At 45.4% G+C, this 20918-nt stretch overlaps 1 protein-coding gene across 2 annotated transcripts in view; it reads right to left on the reverse strand.

Moving 5' to 3' along the window:
- The window catches only part of AMOTL1 (angiomotin like 1), a 66393-nt gene that overhangs the window by 9394 nt on the left and 36081 nt on the right, over positions 1-20918 (reverse strand). For both annotated transcript variants that reach the window (XM_015645262.2, XM_015645275.2), the window contains 5 exons: positions 19892-20168; positions 15692-15836; positions 14563-14652; positions 8088-8233; positions 2133-2282 (listed from right to left, as the gene is read on the reverse strand). In XM_015645262.2, the coding sequence (XP_015500748.1) occupies positions 2133-2282; positions 8088-8233; positions 14563-14652; positions 15692-15836; positions 19892-20168 (808 nt within the window). The remainder of the gene's footprint in view (positions 1-2132; positions 2283-8087; positions 8234-14562; positions 14653-15691; positions 15837-19891; positions 20169-20918) is intronic.

Consider the following 20918-nt stretch of genomic DNA (forward strand, 5'->3'; position numbering starts at 1 on the left):
TTTATTGGTCCCAAGTTGTGCGTCAGTGATAAGGAAGATTTGCCATTTGGACTCAACTACCAGCAAGCCAGGGACAGAAGAGATTCTGGCTGTCTCTTTATGTGCTGGGTCACTTCTGCTGACTCTAGTAAAAATAAGAAAAGAAAATCTCCTTTTTTTCTCTGCAGTGAGAAAATGTTTCGGTAGCTGTAACTTTGATTACTCAGAGAAGAAAGCTCTGAAGTGAAAAGCTGGGGTATTTTGATGCCACGTGATTCTCTGCAGCATTGTGGATCATAAACAAACTGTATAGAGAACAATAGCAAAAATACCCTGAAGTTTTCTTTCAAAGCTGATACATAAGACAAGAAGTTAAGAGTATCTTTCCTCTTAAAACTTACTAGATGGAATGGGTGCAGGCATTTGAAAACTATGTCAACCCAAAAGCCAATTGCTAATTTGTACCAAAAAAAATATTTTAAATTAAACAATCTAAGTTACAGAGGAATTTTCTGCGAAAATGAACAGACATAGCCTGAACTCCCAAGACAAGGATTTCAGTAACAGTCCATCCCTGTTACTTAATATATCAATTTGTCTCTGTATCCCAGCCTTTCTTAGTTCCAGTTTTACCTCCACTTAAATTTTAATTGTATTTTTCTCAGATGTTCTTTTCTCAGATGGCATTAGCATATCATATTCCATTTAATTCATCTGCTAAATTGGAAGAGAGCTGGAAAAGAGGGAACTGAGAGAACTTGAACACCAAGCCCAAGGTGAACTGGGCAAGAAAAGACTTAAAACACTTCTATAGCAGCAGGAAGGAGTAGAGATGAATGAGAAGGGTCTGCAGGGAGCAGCAGCAGAGTGATACCTTGGGAAGAGTGCTGGGGGCCCTGCCAGAAGGAAGGGGATGCTCTCAGGTCTGGCTGCCTCATGACTCTGCAAACCACTGACCCTGACCGTAGAGCTATTTCCCAATGGCATGCTGCCAGCGGGATCAGCCCCTCTGCTTTCTGGCAGCACAAGCTCTGTGTAACAGCTGCTTTGGTGTCCACTAATGGCTTATAAATAAGTAAAGGTTATAGTAGCAGATGCGTGTGATGACAGATATGAGTGAGCCCTTCAGGAGTTCCAAGAGCATCATGCTTTGCTTATGTTGCTGGTTTTTCCCCAAGCTGTAGTTTGATACATTTAGCATATCTGCTCACTCTCCTCCAGAGCCAATGCCCATGTATTCGGCATTTGGTGCAGGCTGCAGCCTGGAAATTCTCCCTGCAACCTTCTCTCTCTCTTTTTTTTTTTTTTTTTCCCCTTTTCAAGATGACTGGACTTTGTGACTTAGGGATGAAGGTGCTGCAACAAAGGAGTAACTGTGCATAAAATTCAAGCATAACAATACCCCTCTAAAGACACAGGCCTGCCGAAAAACAAGGGGTCACACACAGAAATTCAAGTCTATACTCCTAGCCCATTCTGGACTGGACTGATAGATAAACAATTTATTGTCTGAAGATGACATCACTTGGCTCCAGATCTGTTATGGGTCGAAGTTTCTGTGAACCACATCCATCAAGCTTTGCACAGAACAAATATAGGCCTAGGTCTTAATCCTACCAGATCCCACATCATACTACCTGGCCTTTTCAATGAAACATTGGCTAAAATTTTTGGGGTGAATCTCATGTGTACTGCATCTTTCCTCTCCTCCTTCTGTGTGGAGCTGGTTTTTGCACAATCTGTCATTGCTAGAGAGAGAAACCTGGAAGGACATTTTTCCCTGCCTGCCCTTGTGCAGGGGAGGCAGGACATCTCAGCCCAACAGCCGGCGGGCCTCAACTATATCCAGAGCCCCACGGAAAAATGGTCCCATCCTCTGCTGAAGGTCAGGAACAAGAATCATAGAGTGGTTTGGGCTGGAAGGGACCTTCAAAGGTCATCTAAATTCAACTTCACAAGGTCAAAGCCCCTTCCAAATTATGAGCTTGAACACTTCCAATGATCCATAACCCTATCCAAAGGAACAGAGGAAGGCCCAACAACCCAAATCCAAAGGCAAGATGTCACCTGGCAGGGTTGCAAGTGACCATCTCTGTTAAAATCAATGCCAAAGACCCCGTGCTGGGGTCCTGCCCATATCACCCTGTCCTCACCTGCTGCATCCTCAGCGAGTCCAGCTCTCGCTCCAGGCGTGTGCGCAGCCGCCGCTCCATCTGCTCCCTCTTCTCACAGGCTGCCTGCAGCTGTGTCAGCGCCTGCTGCAGCTTTTCCACCTTCTCCACGTAGGCCTGCTTCCTGCGCAGCTGTGGGTACAGGGGGTCAGCAGTCTGGAGGGCACAGTACCCCACTCTGGGCCGCTGGGACCCCTGGCACTTGCAGGCATGCACTGGGCTTGAGCATGGCTTTGGTCATTTGCTTTCAAGAGTTTCTCTAGGAAAAGGATGGTGTCTCTTTGACAGGCAGGGAATGTGCACAGCAGGCACTACTGGGGCAGAGCTATCATTTTTGGAAGGAATGCTGCCCCAGATTGTCCACCCACTGAGGATCTGCTAACCATCAACCCCCCAGACCATTGCTAAGCAAGAGCTGTCATGTTGGCGGATACTCTTTGGGCAAACACACAGGACAGACCCAGTAAAGAGGAATTCCCGTGGGTTTTATTGACTGCTGACCCTTGGCACACTGCCTGCACCCAAACAGAGGGGTTCTTCCCTCACTCCTGCATATTTGCTCAGCACAGGTGGAACAAGCGGAGTGCCAGCAGCCAGAAGTGCTCCACCTACTCTGTCCTGCTCACAGGCTTGTCCATGCTGCTCTGTAGATGGGATGTCCTGGAAGCTAAAGCCAGGCCCTCTTTACATCTGTAATGCAATTACTGAAGAGCTAAGCATGACAATGCAATGCAGGGTTTTACAGCCAGAGATTGCCCAAGCAGCATACCCCAAAAGAGGTACGAATTCCTCTTCTGTCACCCTAAATCCATCCCTGTCACAGGTGAAGTGAAGTACAGGCTTGCTCACAGCAAAAGCATAGCTTGGTCTAAACAAACCTCCCTAACTCCTGGCACCAACAACAGGCAGAGTGACCTCCTTAGCCCTGCTGCAATCTAGGCTAATGCTTACAGCTCCCTGGGCTTTCCCTGAAAATTAATGAGATTATAATCCCACTAGTCTCTGGCAGCAGCATGAAGACTGCATTCCTCAGAAGCTCACAACTTGGCAAGACCCACACAGCAGAGGCTTCTTGCTGAATGTGCTATTTTGGCAGTAGGAAGGTGTTTGTGTTACCTCCAGCCACACCAGCATGAATAGACAAGGTTAGGGAGCACCCCCAGGGTCTCTCTGGCATCAGACCTCATCTGCTCTCCCATGTCCTGCCAAATGCTGCAGGGTCCATCTTTATCACAGCAACCACAACTTGGGTTTGGAGCCGCCCTCTAGGCCCCAGGGTTCACTCACAGACCTCTGCCCTTGTGGGTGAGATGATGCTCACATGCCCACCGCCTTCCAAAACAATTTTGCAGGAGATATGCAACAACACACTTCTCACATTCATAAGTTTATAGGCAGGTTCTCAAGCCAATTCTGGCTTTTCTATTCTGCTTGTAGATTCATAAACCACAACAAAAAAATCACCAATGCATTTAAAACACAAAGTATAAAATGCTGCAATTAAAATTAACTTGGGTTGCCAGTGAAGCATGGCTCCATAAGGGAGAAGTGACTACAAGCAGAGACATGTGACACCAGGCTCCAGCACCTCACAGACACACAGACTCAAAAAACCCCAAAACTGGATGACAAGGGGGGAGGTACCAATCCATCCTCCTGCTGCATGGTAGGATCAACTGTACAAAAAACCTGGCACATATCTGTATACGCTCTTTACAAAACTACCCAGGGGTAGGAATGACACAACCCATCTCTGCAAACTACTTCACAGCTTATTTTCCCTTACTGCCCGAAAACTTTTACCCTAATGCCTAATCTAGCCTTCTCCTTTGCAATTTTACCAAATTACTTCTTGTTCTGTTTCCAAACTGTGATCTACTAGAGCAAGAAGCATTTAATTAAAGAATTCACTTCTTCACTTGTTCAGCAAACTTGCCTCAACACTGCCCTTGTCCCAGGGATTAGGAAAATAAAGGTGAAGAGCTACGGCTAAAAGGGGATCATCCAAGCAAATAAATCTGAGTACAGATGAGTGGGTCTTGGAAAAATATCCATGCTAGAAATGTAATTCCAGTTGGAACAACTGATTTTTATAGATATGAGATTTGAATGAAAGACTGTAAGAGATGGAGAATCCACTAAGTAGACTGTTTCAGTGCTAATTACTCTTAACTCTTTATTTTCAGCCTGATTTGCTCAGCTTCAGCCTCCTCCAAACACTGCATCTCATTATTTCCTCTTATGTTAAATAGCAATGTTTAATCTCTCTGACAGCAATCCCTTCTTCATTTATCCCTGGCAGGTCATATCGTCTACTTGGACTTCAGCAAGGCTTTCAATACTGTCTCTCACAACATCCTCATGGGTAAACTCAGGAACCATGGATGAGTGGACAGTGAGGAGGACTGAGATCCCAGATCAGCAGATCCCAGAGGGTGGCACAGGGTTGGAGGCTTGTCAGCAGTGGCGTCCCCCAAGGTTCAATATTGGGCCCAGCACTGTTAAACCTATTAATCAATGACTTAAGTGAAGGGGCAGAGGCCTCCTCAGCAAGTTCCCTACAGACACAAAGCTGGGAGGAGTTGCTGATACCCCAGAGGGCTGTGCAGCCCTCCAGAAGAACCTCAGCAGGCTGGAGAGGTGAGCAGAGAGGAACTATCTGAAATTCAACAGGGGCAAATGCAGAGCTCTGCACCTGGGGAGAAATAACCCCATACTCCAGTACAGGGTGGGGGCTGACCTGCTGGAAAGCAGCTCTGCAGAAAAGGGCCTGGGGGTTCTTTACTGTGTGGGTGATTGAGCACTGGAACAGATTGACCAGAGAGGTTGTGGAGTCTCCCTCACTGTAGATAATCAAGAACCATCTGGACACAGTCCTGTGCCACGTGCTCTAGGATGCTTGAGCAGGGAGGCTGGACCAGATAACCCACTGCCATCCCCTCTAATTTTACTCAATCAGCGATTCATGTTCATGTGCACAGACCGAAGCTCAGACAACTTTTCACTGTAATTCTTCCCAACAAAGAACAGATTCTGGACCTCAAATAAATTGTACAGCTGCTTTCTGAGCCCTCTCCAATTATTCAGTTTTCTATTCAAAGACTGGAACAGACACATGATTCCAGCAGCAGTCTGCTAAATGACATGTGGTGATAATACCACCTACACATTTTGAATTAAATCCTTCTACTAGCAGGCACTCAGGATAATGCAGATTTACATAGAACACTATCTTATGTTAATTCAACTTAATAGCTACTGCTTATTTCTCAAGGCTTGATTTAAAATGCTGTTAATTACATGCTGGTGGTAGAAGAAATCTGGGCAGATTTACAAAGCAGTGCATGAGCTAGAGCTCTGTTAACAATAATAACAATCATTTTGATTTGACTGAATTTGTGTTTTCCTCAATATATTCCAAATTATAGTGAAAATCCCTGGTTTAACATGAAGGTTTAACACTGCAGCTTATCTTCTGCATGTGTCTAATTAAGATCCAGAAACACTGGAGACTGTTGAAAAGGTGCTCTGATTCAGCCATGAAACAGGACAAAAGGGAAAGTGAGTGCTGGAGCTTGGGCACATGCTGGCAACCCCAGATTAACTGCACTTCACCCAAGCTGCCTGACACTTCCTTGAACAATTTAAACACAGCAGCTGGGCTAAAATTAATTTGAACTGCCCCTAGAATGAAAAAGAATAAGTTTAAAGATACCAGATCAACATGGGTTTGTCAGGCTGAGGACTCTGACTTACTCTGGCAAATACTACGGCATCACTTTCATATATATGTCACCTCTGAGATCTACCATGCCCAAGGCAGGAGATTACCACCTCTCTAACACCTACAGTGCCCCAGGCAGGAATTTACCACCTCCATAACACCTGCTATGCCCTGAGCAGGTTAAGAGTTCCTTAGAGAGGAACATCTAACCTCCCCTCAGCTCTACCAGTCCACAATCTAAGATCCAGCAGAGGCACATTTCTGTTGGATGACTAGACTAAAACCTGACTACTGCCATGCTCTTAGAGCCCTAAGGCTGCAAACAAACTTACTGCAACACAGCAGGCACAAGGCAGGTTTTTGAACCACCTGCCAGGAAATCACTGTATATACTTCTGCCTTCATTAGTCTCTACTCAGCAAGCCAATGTTACCTGCCAGTACCACACTGACAGTCTGTGGACCAGACACAAGCTAAACACTATTTCTTCCCATCCCCTGCATGATGCCATGAATGTAGAAGCAGGCATTGCCACCTAAAACATTCCTTTATTCAGCCCTTTGTAATGAAATGCAAATAGAAAAACTCAGGTTGCCTTTCAGCCAGAGAGTGTCAAGTGAATTATGTACAGATTAAAGATATGCTGGCCCCAAAGTCCCCCAAAGGGACTGCTCCAAATACACCTGGATGGTGAGCAGGCTTTAGTCTAACTAACAAAGGAGCAGTTAAACTTAATGCAATCCTCTTCTTGCTGCTGAGTCCATCCATCTGAGGAAATGGAGTTTTTAAAATGTTTCTAAACAGGGAGTCAGAATGGGCCAATGGTCAGGTACAAACCAGCAATGCCTTCAGCACTCATATATAGTACTTTAAATTTTCCAGACTCTAAGTAACCATTGGCTAGCCTAACAGGGAGTCTGTCATTGTCATTTTATTGCTAATTAAAAACATTTTAGAAATCACAGGTCAATTCTCCCTTCATCTTTCCAAGACAATGAATGGCACTTAAGTTAATTGCAGGTATTTGGGAAAGGCCTTCTCTGCTCCCCACAATACTCCTTGCATCCTTCACACCCCTGGCCAGCCCTGGGGAGGGCGCAGGTAGAAAATGAAGCTCTGAAGGCAAACAGAGCTGCCCAAAATCATGCCAATGGTCTGTGCCAGAGCCTGAACCTCTACCAAACCTCCTAGGGCAGAGGTTTATCAGCGGCCTTCCCATCACCAGTGACCTGGCCACTTAGACAGTAAAGATCATGTTCTTTTACTTCCCATAAAACGTTCTCCCTCTGTTGGTCCCAGGGACAAAGATTTTAGGGGGTCTAAAGGGTCAAAAAGGCCTATTTTGACAATTTCGCCCAATCTGCTAGAATGCACAGACTTTCAAATAGTTACTAGATCCACAGGTCCTGATTTGAAAGTACTTAAGGAACACAATAAATTGAGACTTTGTTCACCAGTAATGGAGAACTGATAATGTCACTCTTAATTACAGTTAAAACTGAGCATTATTTCCACTTTGAATTTGTCCAGCTCTGACTTCCAACTAATAGCAGGTATTGTTCTGTCTGTCAGTTTAAAGAGCCCCCTCTGCCTGGAATTTCTCTTCCCATCTGAATACCTATTTTCACTATCAGGCTTATATGATTACTGCTTAAAGACCTCTTGGGAGTTTTGCACTTCTTGGGTCCCACGATATGATAGGCTCTCTTCAGCTCTCAGATAAAACCTGTCAATCTAAATCCTGCTCAGTCAGTCTGCTTCCAGACAGATATTTTAAGATGTGAAGTCCCCAAGCCCTGCACTGCTGCGTTGCTGTGCACGTCTCAAAAGCTTTCTGGTACTCTTTGGTGAGAAATGGGATGCACTAACATCACATTTCTCTATCACAGTCACAGGCTAGTGAGTAGTCAGTTTTTCATTCAATTTTTCTGCTAAATACTATCATTACCTCAGCCACCATCTAGCTGAATTTGATCTCGTTCCTGGCTACACTTTAAGGCTTTGCTTTCTGACACATCTGTGGTCTCCTTTGCTTGCTTGCTTGTTTGGCTCAGTATTTGTAACCACACATTTTCTCTATAAAAGGGCAAGTGCAAGGGAAAGAGGGAGACCTAGTACTTTGTGGGTAGAAGAGAATTGGGACTTGGGTGGAGAAAGGACTAACCATGAGACAAGTCTATCCTTAGAGCACAGAAATATTGTCCATGCCTCACCTCCTCTTCCAGCTTGATAACCTTGGCTTGTGCATTGTTTAGGGCCTGGTCAAGGATTTCAATGTGCCTCCGCTGATCCTCGTTGGCTGAACGTACAGCTGCCAGCTCCATCTCCAACTTTTCCTTCTCCTTCAAGTGCTCTTTGTCTGAAACAAAGACAAGAACAAGAGCCACTCCATGAGGACAGCTCACAGGCCCCAGGCCACAAACCAGAGGTAAGCTGTCACCCCCCCTAGAAAAACAAAAATTATGAAAAGCAGCAGCGAGTAGAGCCTTTACAATACACTGCTGAGACACAGCAGGCAAGGAGCTTCTGCTGCCAGGGCTCAGCCCCTCAGTGCCCAGCCTTACACCAGCAGCAGAGACGAGCAGCAGCTTGGACTGCAGCTGCACTGGCAGAGCTTGTGCCCCCCAGCACTGCCTTGCAGCTTTCCATTCTGCTGAACTGCTAGCACATCCCCCAGCAAAATTTTGGCTTGCACCAGCTAGCCCTTTTTTACAGAACACCCAACATCAAGAGCTGCTTGTAGCTGCCAGCTTCAATGCTGCTGCCTTCTGTAATGGGCAAGAAACCTCAGCCCCATGGATGTGGGCTGTGCTGTACCTCATGCTTTTTATCATGAGAAAATCTGAAGAAGCCAAATAGTAAACAGAAATCTGTGCTGGACAGCCTGAAAATGGAGAGAGGGGAAAACAGTAATGAAGAAATTGATAGGAGGCCTCTGTACACACTTTCTCTGACCACGCAGAGGACAGGGAGGCTGTGGGAGACATTTCAGGCTTATGGGGGTCCTGGGTGACCTTCCAGACCTGCAGGACTTAAGGACCCAGTGACCAGTGCTCCCTTCTGTTAAGCATCTCAAGTGAGACTAAAGCATGTAGATAACCTCTGGGCTGAAAAATCATCCCTTTTTTGGTTAAGATTTAAAACAACATTAAAAAATAAACAGCTGGCTAAATTCGGTCAGCTCTGCTCACATCTTTGTCTTCAGCAACAAATTGCAGGCCCACCATTGACTTTGCTGGCAAGCTGCCTGGGGAAATGCTTGGCTCCATCTGCTTCTGCCCTGACAGTGCTGAGAAGACATTTCTGGGAATACGAGTGTCACGGGCCAATCACTGGACCCCTGATGTCAGAACACAAATAGTTAAATGACTGGAGTGAGCAGGGGATTGAGGTTTCATTCAGTGACATCTGAAATTTCAAAATCTGGCCTTCATTCTGAATGACAACAAAAATAGACACTTAGGAAGCCTCCATGAAGGAAAATTTCCTCCAAAAATTAATTTGGCATCAATTAAATGTTGTTTTGATTTTTCATTTTTAAAACATAGCATTACATAATTTATCATTTTTTAACTGAAGTGAAAAGTTGATTCAAAAACACTGAAACATGGGAAATCTGCCCCAAACATCCAGCTCATGCCACTCAAATGTGACAACTCAAGCTGGAAACCCAACCATCCACCTTCCCCCAAGCAGGGTCAGAAAACTTTGCATGGCCAAAGCCATTCCATTTCAGACCTGAACTGAAATTCTCTCCCAGCAGGGCCACATTCGTCTTTAATGTCAAGTGGGATGAGAACAGGTTTAATTCATGCACAATCAGCAGGTGCCTGCAGCGAGGTGAGACGTACACAAGCCGAGTCATGTGGAACAAGGCAAAAGTGGATGAGGTGAGCCCAAACCCACTCAGCTGTCTTCTCATCTATCCTAAAAGGAGGAACTCAGAGCACCTCGTAAGAAATCCTGGCAGCAACACCATCATGCTGGTCACTGCAAAGCCCACAAGCAAAGCCCAGTGAGTGCTGTGGACACCGCACCATTAGCCATCTTGGTATGATGGGGGCCTTCCTCTTCCCTTGTTGGCAAGGGATTTTACATTAAACACGCAGACCTCTTCCTTCAATGCAAAAATATTTATTTCAATCAGATTAGTCAGAAGGAACATCTATTGTAGGAAAGTGTAAACCTGAGCAAATTATCAGAGAGCAAATTATCTAATGTCATTAGAGGGTGAGGAAGCTGGAAGATGAACGCTATTTCAGCCCTCCACTCCACCACCTCATGCTGGGACCACACATGCTCTGCTCTGGATTTGAAACCCATGTTTCACGTTACACATGGGGATAACACATAGCAAAACAGGACTTGGAATCTTCATTTTCAACATCCACTCACAAAAGCTGAAGCCCTCGGCATACCCTGTTGGATTGAACTTTCTATCCCACCAAAAGAGGACAAATCATACACAAATTCACAAAATAATCACCACTAAAAAGCTGGCAAGAAAAATTTCCTGAACAGCTCTCAACACCTCTCTGCATCAGCTTCATCCTGTAAAACCCTGGAGGTACATTTTATAAGTACTTTGCTTTTGTAATCTCACAGCTTTCTACAGCCTGCCTCTGACTACTGTACCTCCACTCACTGTGGATATTACACCTGTACTAGGGCTGGGTAGAAGAAAGGGGAAAAAGCAAGGAGGCTGCTTCAGTACTTCTCAAACAGGCTTTCTGACTCGTCAGGCTGGGTAAGCGCATCAGAAGTAGACAAGTCTGGAATCTGCTTTGAAATGGAAACTTTAGACAAAAAGATACAGGTATGAGATGACACAGATTTAGTGTAACTCAGATGTGACTCCCATCTTAGCACACATTACATCCGAGCATCAACTTATTTGACCAATTTAATGACCATCTCAATATATCCCAAGCTGATTTTTGCCTTGCTCTGATGTTGCAGAGTGGCAACATGGACATATTTTAAAGACAGTCCTTGCTACTACAAAATGACCACTGCTGGCAGAAGAAAATATATCAAATTACGGCAGCCGGAGACTAATTTGGCTGCAGCAGATTTCCTGCAAACAAGAGTGGGATCCCATACCACATCCCTTGCAGCAGTTCCAATAATTTCTCTTATGCATGTTTTCATTTCCCAATGGTGGCTCTTCACTCACAGCTGTTAATTCCACAGATGCTTTCCAGGGACCATGCCTTTCCTCAGTGAAACCTGAGGGACTTCTTCAGCCTCTCATCAGTCTTGCAGCTCCTGACACGGCACGCGTGTGGAGGAGCTCTGCCATCCACCGTCCCTGGTCACAGGTGTATGCCATGGCAGCTGCTCCAGTCACCCTTGGACCAGCTGATGTACCAGGATGGGGCACAAGAGTCACTTCTCCTGCTCATCTAGATCAAGCTGTGTCCCAGCCAACTCCAGTGGCCCAACCTTCCCAAACAGCCACTGCTGCCAGACAGCACAGACAGACAGGATGGGTCCTCATGCTCTGACAGTCTCCCCAGACTGACTGTCAGAAGGAATCTGAAATGAGGACAGGACCTTGTTGCCTGCTCTAAAGACCTTCCAGCTTTACTAAATTCTCTGCACATTAAGTAGGGCCAGGTTGCCAGGCCCAGATACTGAGGTTTCCCTCCAGAGGAGCAGCAGAGCAGTCCACCTGTCCAAGCCTCACTCAGTCTGCTGCAGCTGTGGCTTGATGCTGACAAAGCTGGGCCAAGGGAGGCCTGGAGCAGCAATGCAGATTATTTCCTGATTATTTCCGGTCTGGAAATGGGAACATTTCTTTGCCTGGGATATTTGGAACAGAGATATATGCACAAGTTCACAGCACATGAACTGAACACCCTCACAAAACATAAGGCTCTATCAACACACTGCTAAAACTGTCCACGCATCCCCACTAACAGATGCAGAGCCATGTGGATGGGGCACAGACCTCAGTCTGTCCCAGACACCTGAATAAACAGTGCTCCCACAGTTCCAAAACCCCCCACAAAAGCGACACAAAATTCTCACACTCCACCAGAACATATTTTTCCCAAGATACAAAATTTAAGCTGTCTCTCAGCCCTATGCCCTTGAAACCATCCTCAATCTTCCTGCCTCTTCCTTCCCACAGCATCTCTTAGCCTCCTCCTAAATGTCTCCTTTCCTGCCTGTATGTGTCCATATGCCCTCATCAGTCACTGCTTCATGCCTTTCCTCAAAAAAAACCCTTTTCCCTAGAAAAACATCACATAATTATCTTCAAACTAATACAGTGTGAGTATTTTCCAGCCCCTGATAGAACAGTAGTGTTTTTCCTAGGCACAAATGCCTAGCACTCAATCCTTAGAGGCATGTGGCCTGGCTTTGTCTATTATTATTGGAAAGAATAAGACTTTTTTGTCACCTGCAGTCTCCATCTCAGAGCACATGACTCTCTGCACTGTTGCACTGCTAATGGAAAGCTCTGCAAGGAACTGAGTAATGATCCTTTAACATCCTGCCTTGCCAGATTTCTTTCTCAGAGAGTTTTTCCCATTACTGGAGTTTTATCATAGGAAAATTGGTATGCAGTATTACCAGCCTCAAGAATCTTATCTTTCTTTCTTCAGCTCATCACCAGAGTGGCTTAAAAATGACAACTTTTAGGAAACTGCTGATGTTGGAGTCTTCTTATATAACTTGGGTCATGTTCCCCGTCTGTCTTCCACAAACATAGAAATTTGCTTTTCCTTTCCTAATGAAAATTAAAATTTGCACTTACTAACCTGCATTTACTTAATAACCTTCTACTCTTAGGAAAAAAACAAAACATCACTTCCACAACAAACATTTTTCTCCTCTTCTAAAAATTACTATTTCAACCTCAGCATATATAAAGCAGCTAAAACTCAGTTTCCTTCTTCTCAGTCTTCTGCCTGTGCATCCCATTAAATGACATGAGGAAGATACAAACTGTCCTTGCAAAAACCCCCAGGTCAGCAGTGAGGTACAAGCAAACCCGAGTCACGGTCTGCCCCTCTGGAAGACTCAGAAACACACAGACATCAGTGTATAGATGTAGTGACCAACAGAGGATTTCCAAGCAGAACCTTTTATGGCCTCTGAGAGGGATGTTTTAGGTAGATGCCCTGACATCGAGGTCAGTACTGTGCGTGTCCCAGCAGCCCAAAGAACATGACTGAAGAGGACCTGCTTTACATGTGCCCATTTTTCTATTCTTGGAAGCACTCTGCATTGCATTAGTAACATTTAGCTCTCTGGCCTAGCCAGGAGACACTCCAAGCATCCAGACCTTCTTATGTGATAGGATCCAAAAAGCTATATTTGTTTGTAAGCTGTGAATTGATTGCAGCAATATGCTGAGTGCACAGCACAAAGTTTCACTGCTAGCTATTTATCAGTAGAAGCACAGAGCATGTTTATGTGCTGGGAAAGAACTCAAATTAGGCCCATTCTGGGGATTTAACTTCTCCTTGTAGCTAACAGCATATAACAACACTGCCAGGCTGTCTCTACACGAAGAGAGCAGATCCCAGTCTCCAGTTTCCACTGAGCAGCTTACCCCATTTGAACTCTTCCCAAGGATGACAAGATTTATACAGCAATGCCATTTCCTTCAGAGATCATCCTGTTGGATTTGCAGCAGTATCTACACACCTTTATGCCATCTGCTAATATGGCAAAGCTAACACGTCATTGAAAAGATCACTGGATTATTTTCTGGTTTGTGCCCACATGTACCAGTCAGCCGTGCTGGCATCATTGCTGCTGGTGGGAACCAGGAGAAGGCTCTCTAGCATTTGAAGCAGCTGCTGGACATTACAGGGCTGGTGATGAGGCATGCTGAATAATTCCAAACTCCACAATGCTAATGGAGGTGGATGGTTCTCCACTGCAGCTGCAGCTCATCTTCCAAGGAAGCTCTTGGTGCGATAAAACAAAAGGATGAGCTGTACACAGCCATGAGCCTCACCGGGATTTAAGCTCACAAGACACTGCACAGCCTCCAGGTGGCCAAATCCTTCTGGAAGCATGCTGAAGATGCTTAGGATACAAAAGAAGCAAAACTGCCACACAGCATCCAGCTGCTCAGGTTGGATGGTCACACACACATCAATGCATGGCAAGGAAATCAGCAGCACTACAGCCAGTCATTTTGGGAACCTACTATGTATTGGGAATGGATGCTTCCATAGCAATAGAAGCTGTAAAATCTTTGCCATTTCAGCCCTTTGGAAAAAGCATGGTTGAGCTCTGCTCTTTCTATTGTTAGTCAAACCATGGCACTGACAACTAGTCAGCAGAGCTCATTCTGAGCTTTTCCCAGCCAAGAGAAGAATCTGGCTTCTCTAAAAAGCATTCAATCCTTAGAGATTATCTCTGCAAGCAACACTTCACAACTTCAGATAAATATTTATCAAAAATAAGCTAAGTTGTGTTACCATTAACTCCCACTGCTTGGTTCTGGTGCTCAGAGAGAAAAAAACCCTACCCTAAACAATCCCGTCTGCAGCTTAAACAAGAGTACGTGATGAATTAGCTGAGTAAAACCAAGCCACAAGAAGGATAACAATTAAAAGCAAAGTATTCACCTCCACCATGTATATATGTGTCCATGTATATATGCATATATATATGTATATATATATCTGCATCTTCCAAACAGATAAGCACAGTACTCACTCTGAGTGGCATAAAGGCCCTCTGTTGCCTTATCCTCGTGCCCATCGAAGTCTCTGCTGGCCAGCTGCCTATTGGCTGTCTCCAGTCGTTCTGCAAAAAACAGGAAATACTTCAAGTATAAATATATGTATATAAAATTGCAGGCCAACCAAGAAAATAAGATGCATGCCAGCAGAGCAATATAAATAGACTCTCTGAAGGAGGATATTAAAATGGAGGCTGACACATACATAAAAGATGAAGCCTTTGACCTCTTCCATGAAGCTGTGTTATTCAGATTCACAGAAACTGGGAGGAAAGCCTCTGCCATTCATAGCTGACATGCCCAGGCAATCATCTCTCACACTACTCAAAATGCACAAGGCATCTGCAATCTGAATTATCCAGCTTTGCAAAGGGGATGGCTGTTCTCTTGCAGTGAAGAGCTGCCCCTGGTGCAGCAAGACATCCTGGGGACAGGCAGCCCCCAGCCCAGTGACCACTCCTTGCCCTGGGAAAGAAGGCATTTTCTGCAGCCAAGGACTGCTTCCTCTGGGAACCTCCTGCCTTCAGAAACCTCCCCCCTTCAAAAAGACAACGTGGCCCACCTTGCACCACTGCAAAAACTGTAAGTCAGCTCACTGACTGCATAAGCAGTGAGTATCAAAGTACCCCACATCAGGAACCTGGATGGGCAATAGTTACCCAACATATTCTCCATTTCCTTTCTCAAAAGGATACACCCTCAATTGTAAGTTTTTTTAAAAAGAGATACCCTTTGATACTTGCTACTGGTCTGTGAAGGCGCTGACCTTTGAGATTTACAGGTAGCACAGCATTGCTCTACATTACAATTTGCTCTTCAGGAGTGGACAGGATACTGTGACTGGTGGCCTTGATGTCAAATCCGTATTTTTAAATGCTGAACACAAAGGCACCATCTGGAGCCAATTCCTACACTTTGCCAGAAGGTTTTTTTGCCACAGGGGTGTGACAGCAATTTTGTCTAATGCCAATGAGCAGGGCATCTCAAGATGTGTATCTAAATACTGTACAAAGCCACTCCTCTAAAGCCTGCTGCTCTGGAGCTTGTAAAGGAAATACCATGCCAACCGGAGGGGAAAAAAAACTACAAGCAACTGTAACGTACCACGGAGATCCCTGTTGAAGTCATGAAGTCTCCTAATTTCTCCTTCAAGTTTGTTTCTCATTGCTTTGTCCAGAGCCTCCCTCTTAGTGGTGGTCTTGACCAAACCCTCATAAGCTTCTGAAATCCTCTGAATCTCTATTTCAAACTGAAAGGAGAGAGAGTTCCTGTTAAAGCCCTGCAGGAATGTGTCCGGTCCCAGTGTTTTCCCAGCACATTCCAATAAGACACAAGGGGTCAGGGCAATGCTCATGTCCCATGTCACGCCAGTCACCAGCTCTGCAATGACCAATCTCCCTGGCAGAGGATGGCATGAAGTCCCAGCAATGCTGGTGGCTCCCGCAGTGGAGACCCCCTGTAAACTCCTTGTGGGGCAGCTCACCATGTCACAACAGCTCAGAACACCCCATTTGCAGCTCCCAAAAAAGCTTGAGGTGGGCTAGATTTGATGGAACTGCTTGGTTGCCTCTAGTCTATGACCATGATGACTGCTTTAACTCCATCCAAGAGGAAAAAAACCAGGAAATGGTGTACTTATATGGACTATATTCTCTCCTAGAAAGGGTGCACAAGGCAACAATTATTTCTCAACAGGTCCCTGATCCAAAACTTGTCTCTGAGCTCTGAATGCCACCAAAAGTATTTTAGGCTCAGCTCTGGCCTCATGTCGCTTTTAAATTACTGTGATCCATTCCTTTCCATCCTTGACTGAAGACTGCTTTATACAAGAGAGACTCTCTTTAACAGACAGAACCAATTGTTTCAGGTTTTCAATCTTCTTAACTTCATCTCCTTGAAATCTGGCAAACTGCAGGCAGGGTATGCAGAAGAAACCCTTAGTGGTGAACTCACATCTTAAGACCAGAGTCCAACTGACAGAAGAATAGTCCATGGTGTAGTTTTGCTGTTCAGCTCAATCCATCCAACTCTTTTAACAAGATAATGTCAAGTGATACAGCTTTGGAAAAATCATTCCTGCAGAGATGGTGAACACTGATGTGGGTATCTGTTCCTGCATGCCTGGCCCTTTTGTTTGTAGAGAAAGGCTTGATAATGTGCACAGGCTGGAAAACCAAAACACATATACAGCCTCCCACACACCTTTCTAAATCTGGCGCTTTTTTGGCCCCTTGAGTCATGGGTGGGACAGATTCAAGATTTTTGAAGTCAGGGTGTGAGCTCACCTCCACTTGCTGAGGAGTTAGGTCCCTCTCAGTAAGCTTCAGGCATGATTTTCCAGCTGCAGCTCTTGCAGAATAAAAGCTCCAAGGTTGCTGGAGTGTGTGTGTAGGAACTCCACTGTGTGTATAGGAACCTGAAACCAGGCTGCCAGCAGCCTGGACCTGCACCACAATACTGGAGCCACTGTGTCAAGATACAGCCCCTGGGCAGGCAGCACCTCCAAACCATGCACCAAGGAAAGCCTACCAGAGCCATGATGGGGAAGCCAGATTTCCTTCCCCAGTTTCTGCTTCCAGCTTGCTCACAAGCACAAAAGCTGAAACAAGTGGGAAGATTCAGACTAGACATGAGAAAGTGTTTCTTTACTGAGTGGGTGGTAAAACCCTGAAGCATGTTTCCTAGAGAGGTGGTCGATGCCCCAAGCATCAGTGCTTTAAAGGCATTTGAACAATGCCCTTATCAAGATGCTTTAATTTGATTCACTCCAAATTGTTCAGGAATTTGGGAAGCCACTATCTGCAGGAGAAGATGCTTTCTCCAGAGAGCTCCTACCACAGCAAAGCAGATTTGCCAGCACAAAAGTGGGTTTCCACAGCCTAAGAGTTTGGCCCAATGCTGCTGGTTACCACAAGGGCTCTGCTTCCACCTCTATATGCTGGTATTTTCCTACACACATCACCACACAGCCCGCAGCCCTGGAGGCAGAGAACTTGCTCTAGCAAGTGCTCCATCAGCATTGAACAAAATTCAAGGAGAGCAGAACAGCCATAAATTGTGTTGGCGTTTCTCTACAGCTCTGGGATTTCCTTCTCCTTCTTCCATGCAGGAGGAAAAAAAACAATTCAGCCTTTTCTCTGCCTGGTAGCTTCTGGAGCCAACCCACTCAAACAACCCACACATGTGGCATGGGGAAGAGCCAGCCCAGTCTGGCAATTAAACTTCAACAAAGTAACACTGCTCAGAAAAGGGAAAATCAAAAAGTTCAAAATTAAATGCACACAATTCCTCTTCTTTTTAGGTAAGAAAATGAGGCAACTCATCAAAAAGCACAGGGATTCATCACCACCTTGTACCTCTCTACAAAAAAAGTCTGTTCACACACAACTGAAAATGTGACAACCCTCAGAACAGATCTGTTTATACAAATGCCCAGGGAGTCCTACAAGTCAAGCTAACTTTCTCTAACTTCTCCTATTCTGTAACAAATAGAAGTGATGGGAAGGTGGTCCTACCTAGAATAAATTTGCTACCAACAATCAAGAAGTATTTCTTCTTGACCTTTCCACTTGCAACAAGAGGGAAGAGTTTTCACATCCAGAGTACATAATTTAACTCAATCACATTTTCAGAGGCAATGCTTGTGGGAACTGAGGAAGACCTGCCCTGACCTTATGCTCAAACACAGCAAAAGCAGCATGGGAGGGATACCATGTCTTAGAGATTTGGTTTCCTGAAGAAAAAATGCACTTGAGTATGTGTTTCACTTTAATACTCTGCTTACATTCCCCCAAACTCAATGGGACTCAAGTCCACACTTTACTGACTGAAGTGAGACTTCAGGCCATGCTTGAATACCTTTCTGTTGGTGTCTGATGCAATAGACTTGCAGGGCATCCAAGATAAAGAGAGAGCCATTTCCAAGAGTGAAAAAACTGGCATATTTATAGGGCATTACACTTAAATACCTTTTACTGAACAACGCAGCTTTTGTGAAATTAATAGCTGGAATATTTCTTTTTGCCCACAAAGGCCACAGAGAAGTCAGTATTAAAGTTTTTGCAGATTTCTTCATGAATAGTTAATGTTGCTGCGAACATTTTTTTAACTAAGTTTAGGAAATTCTGTGAATAAATTCAACTCATCTTGTTGCAGAGAAGGAGGCAGAAAAGACAGCAGCTAAAAAACACTTGGTCTTTCTTGTAATCTGTCTGAACAAATCATCACAAACTTTTCCCAAAGCTGAGGCTGGGACATGGTCTCTCAGAGCTGCTTCTTCTATGAAGGATGTCTTCAAGAACACCCTGATCCACACAACACACAAAAAAAATGAGTTCCTATATGGACTCCTAAACTCAGAGAGAAAAGACCTGCAGTCTAAGTTCATCTGTGTATAAGTGGTGGGAAGACATAAATTAAACAGTAATGCAGGACCCTAAATAAGTACTTTGGTCCAAGCCCTTGGGATCCAAAACCAGCAGCTCTGGGGAGCATCTCTGATTTGCCTTCAGTGAGCCTCAGTTTTAAGCAATTTCTACTTCATTTGATACAACTCTTCATCTTCTCACCCCAGGCAGTGCACAAGACATCACACCCTTCTCACTGAAACACCCGCTTGCTTACAGAAAAGAGGATGCAGGATCTCTTAGAAAAATGGGTATTTAGCAAATTCTTTAAAAATCTTTTTGGTAAAAATCTTTATCAAATGGTTCTTTCAGATAAGGGGGCAGTGCTTTTAGAACCAACATGGTCAGATGGATGTTTAACATTAGTTCTTAGAAACTCAAGGAGCAGTAACTGAAAGCCTCTAAGACAACCCAGTTAATCCATTTCCAAACAATGGACAGCCCCACTGGTGGTTGTTACAATTCCAAAGAGTGTAGAGCACCACATGAGCTTATTGTGCTGGACAGGATTGCTTGGGACAGATGAGAATGTGCTCTTCATGTCGTTCTCACCTGTATCTCTAATGCCTGTGCAGATGGTGCAGGACCCTGCTACACAGGAACATATTGCCCATGGAAGACTTCCAGGAAAAGCTCGAGTGAAGCCAGCATGGAAGGATGGAAGGGGAAAATATCCAGCTGAGAGATATCTGATGGGCTGCACTGTTTTATCCTAAGGCAGTGGAGCCCACAAGGCACAGGATTACTCTTCTGTGAGACCACCATGGAGAAGGAGTGGTTAGAGACAGCCAGTGGTGTATCTCCATTGCAGAGACACAGCTATGAAGAACAGCTGCCCAAAGACAGAAGCACCAAGATGGTTATCCTGGCCAGGCCCCCTCCCAGTCTCTACACCTACCTTCTGCAGCTTGTCTGCCTTCTCGTAGTACCCCTCCAGCTCCTGCCGCAGCACGTGGTTCTCCTCGGAGAGCATCTCTACCATCTGCTGCGCCCGCTCCACGATGGCAAAGGCGTCGGGTGTCAGCTGCTGGCCTGGCAGCGTTGGGGTCTGGGCAGCCACAGGGGCCGGCAGCGGGGGCAGGGAGCCTGGGAGCAGAGGGCCAGCGGTGGCCTGCGAGGACATGGGGCTGTGCTGCTGGGCTGCCGGCGGCGGGAAGGGCGGCTGGCATTGTCGGCTGTGGGAAAGCACACATGGGGGAAGTGTTAGAGCCACACGCCCTCGAAATGCTTACGGGAGCTTTCACCTAATGACTGCATGGTTTATTAATAGTGTTATAACTGGACTGTCACAACTCCTAAATACCAACAATCGCAGCAGAGACTGGGTAAATTGTCTCCTCGCCTGCTCTTAACAATGATGTACACATCTGGTATGAACAGATAAAGGAAACACTGACTCAAAACCAGCATTTTTGCATAGGTGTGCAGCTAATACTTCACCAGCAGCCAGCCTCTCCCTGACTTCCCACTTCTCAGCCATAGCTGAGAAGCATAAGCTGGCAGGCTTGAAGAAAGCACAAGGGATGCATTACTCACCCTTTGAACACCACTCCCTGCCCAGAACAAGACCAGCGGATCAGCTGAGTTGGGAGGCGAGAGGAAGTGATGTGAGCAAAGCAGCATCCCTGAGTGGCTTTAGCAAGTGGAAAAGGAAAGTGCTGCTGCAGGACTGCTGGAGGCACAGCCCCGTTCATTCACAGTGAGCCATGAAAACCATCTTCCAGTGGGAAACCTCACTGTGTCACTCCCCGATTAAGGGTGTCTACCACTCTCCAGACTCTCATCAGGGAAGAACAGGAAGTGAGCTGGTAGTGGATCTGCTTGTGAACTAGGCTTACTGTCATCAGGCAGCATTTCAATACATCTGAATCATAATTTGCAATGGCTGGAAGATAATCCAGGAGGATATCTGAACAGTGAGGGTA

Source organism: Parus major, chromosome 1 (genome assembly GCF_001522545.3).
Source record: "Parus major isolate Abel chromosome 1, Parus_major1.1, whole genome shotgun sequence".
Taxonomy (NCBI): Eukaryota; Metazoa; Chordata; class Aves; order Passeriformes; family Paridae; genus Parus; species Parus major.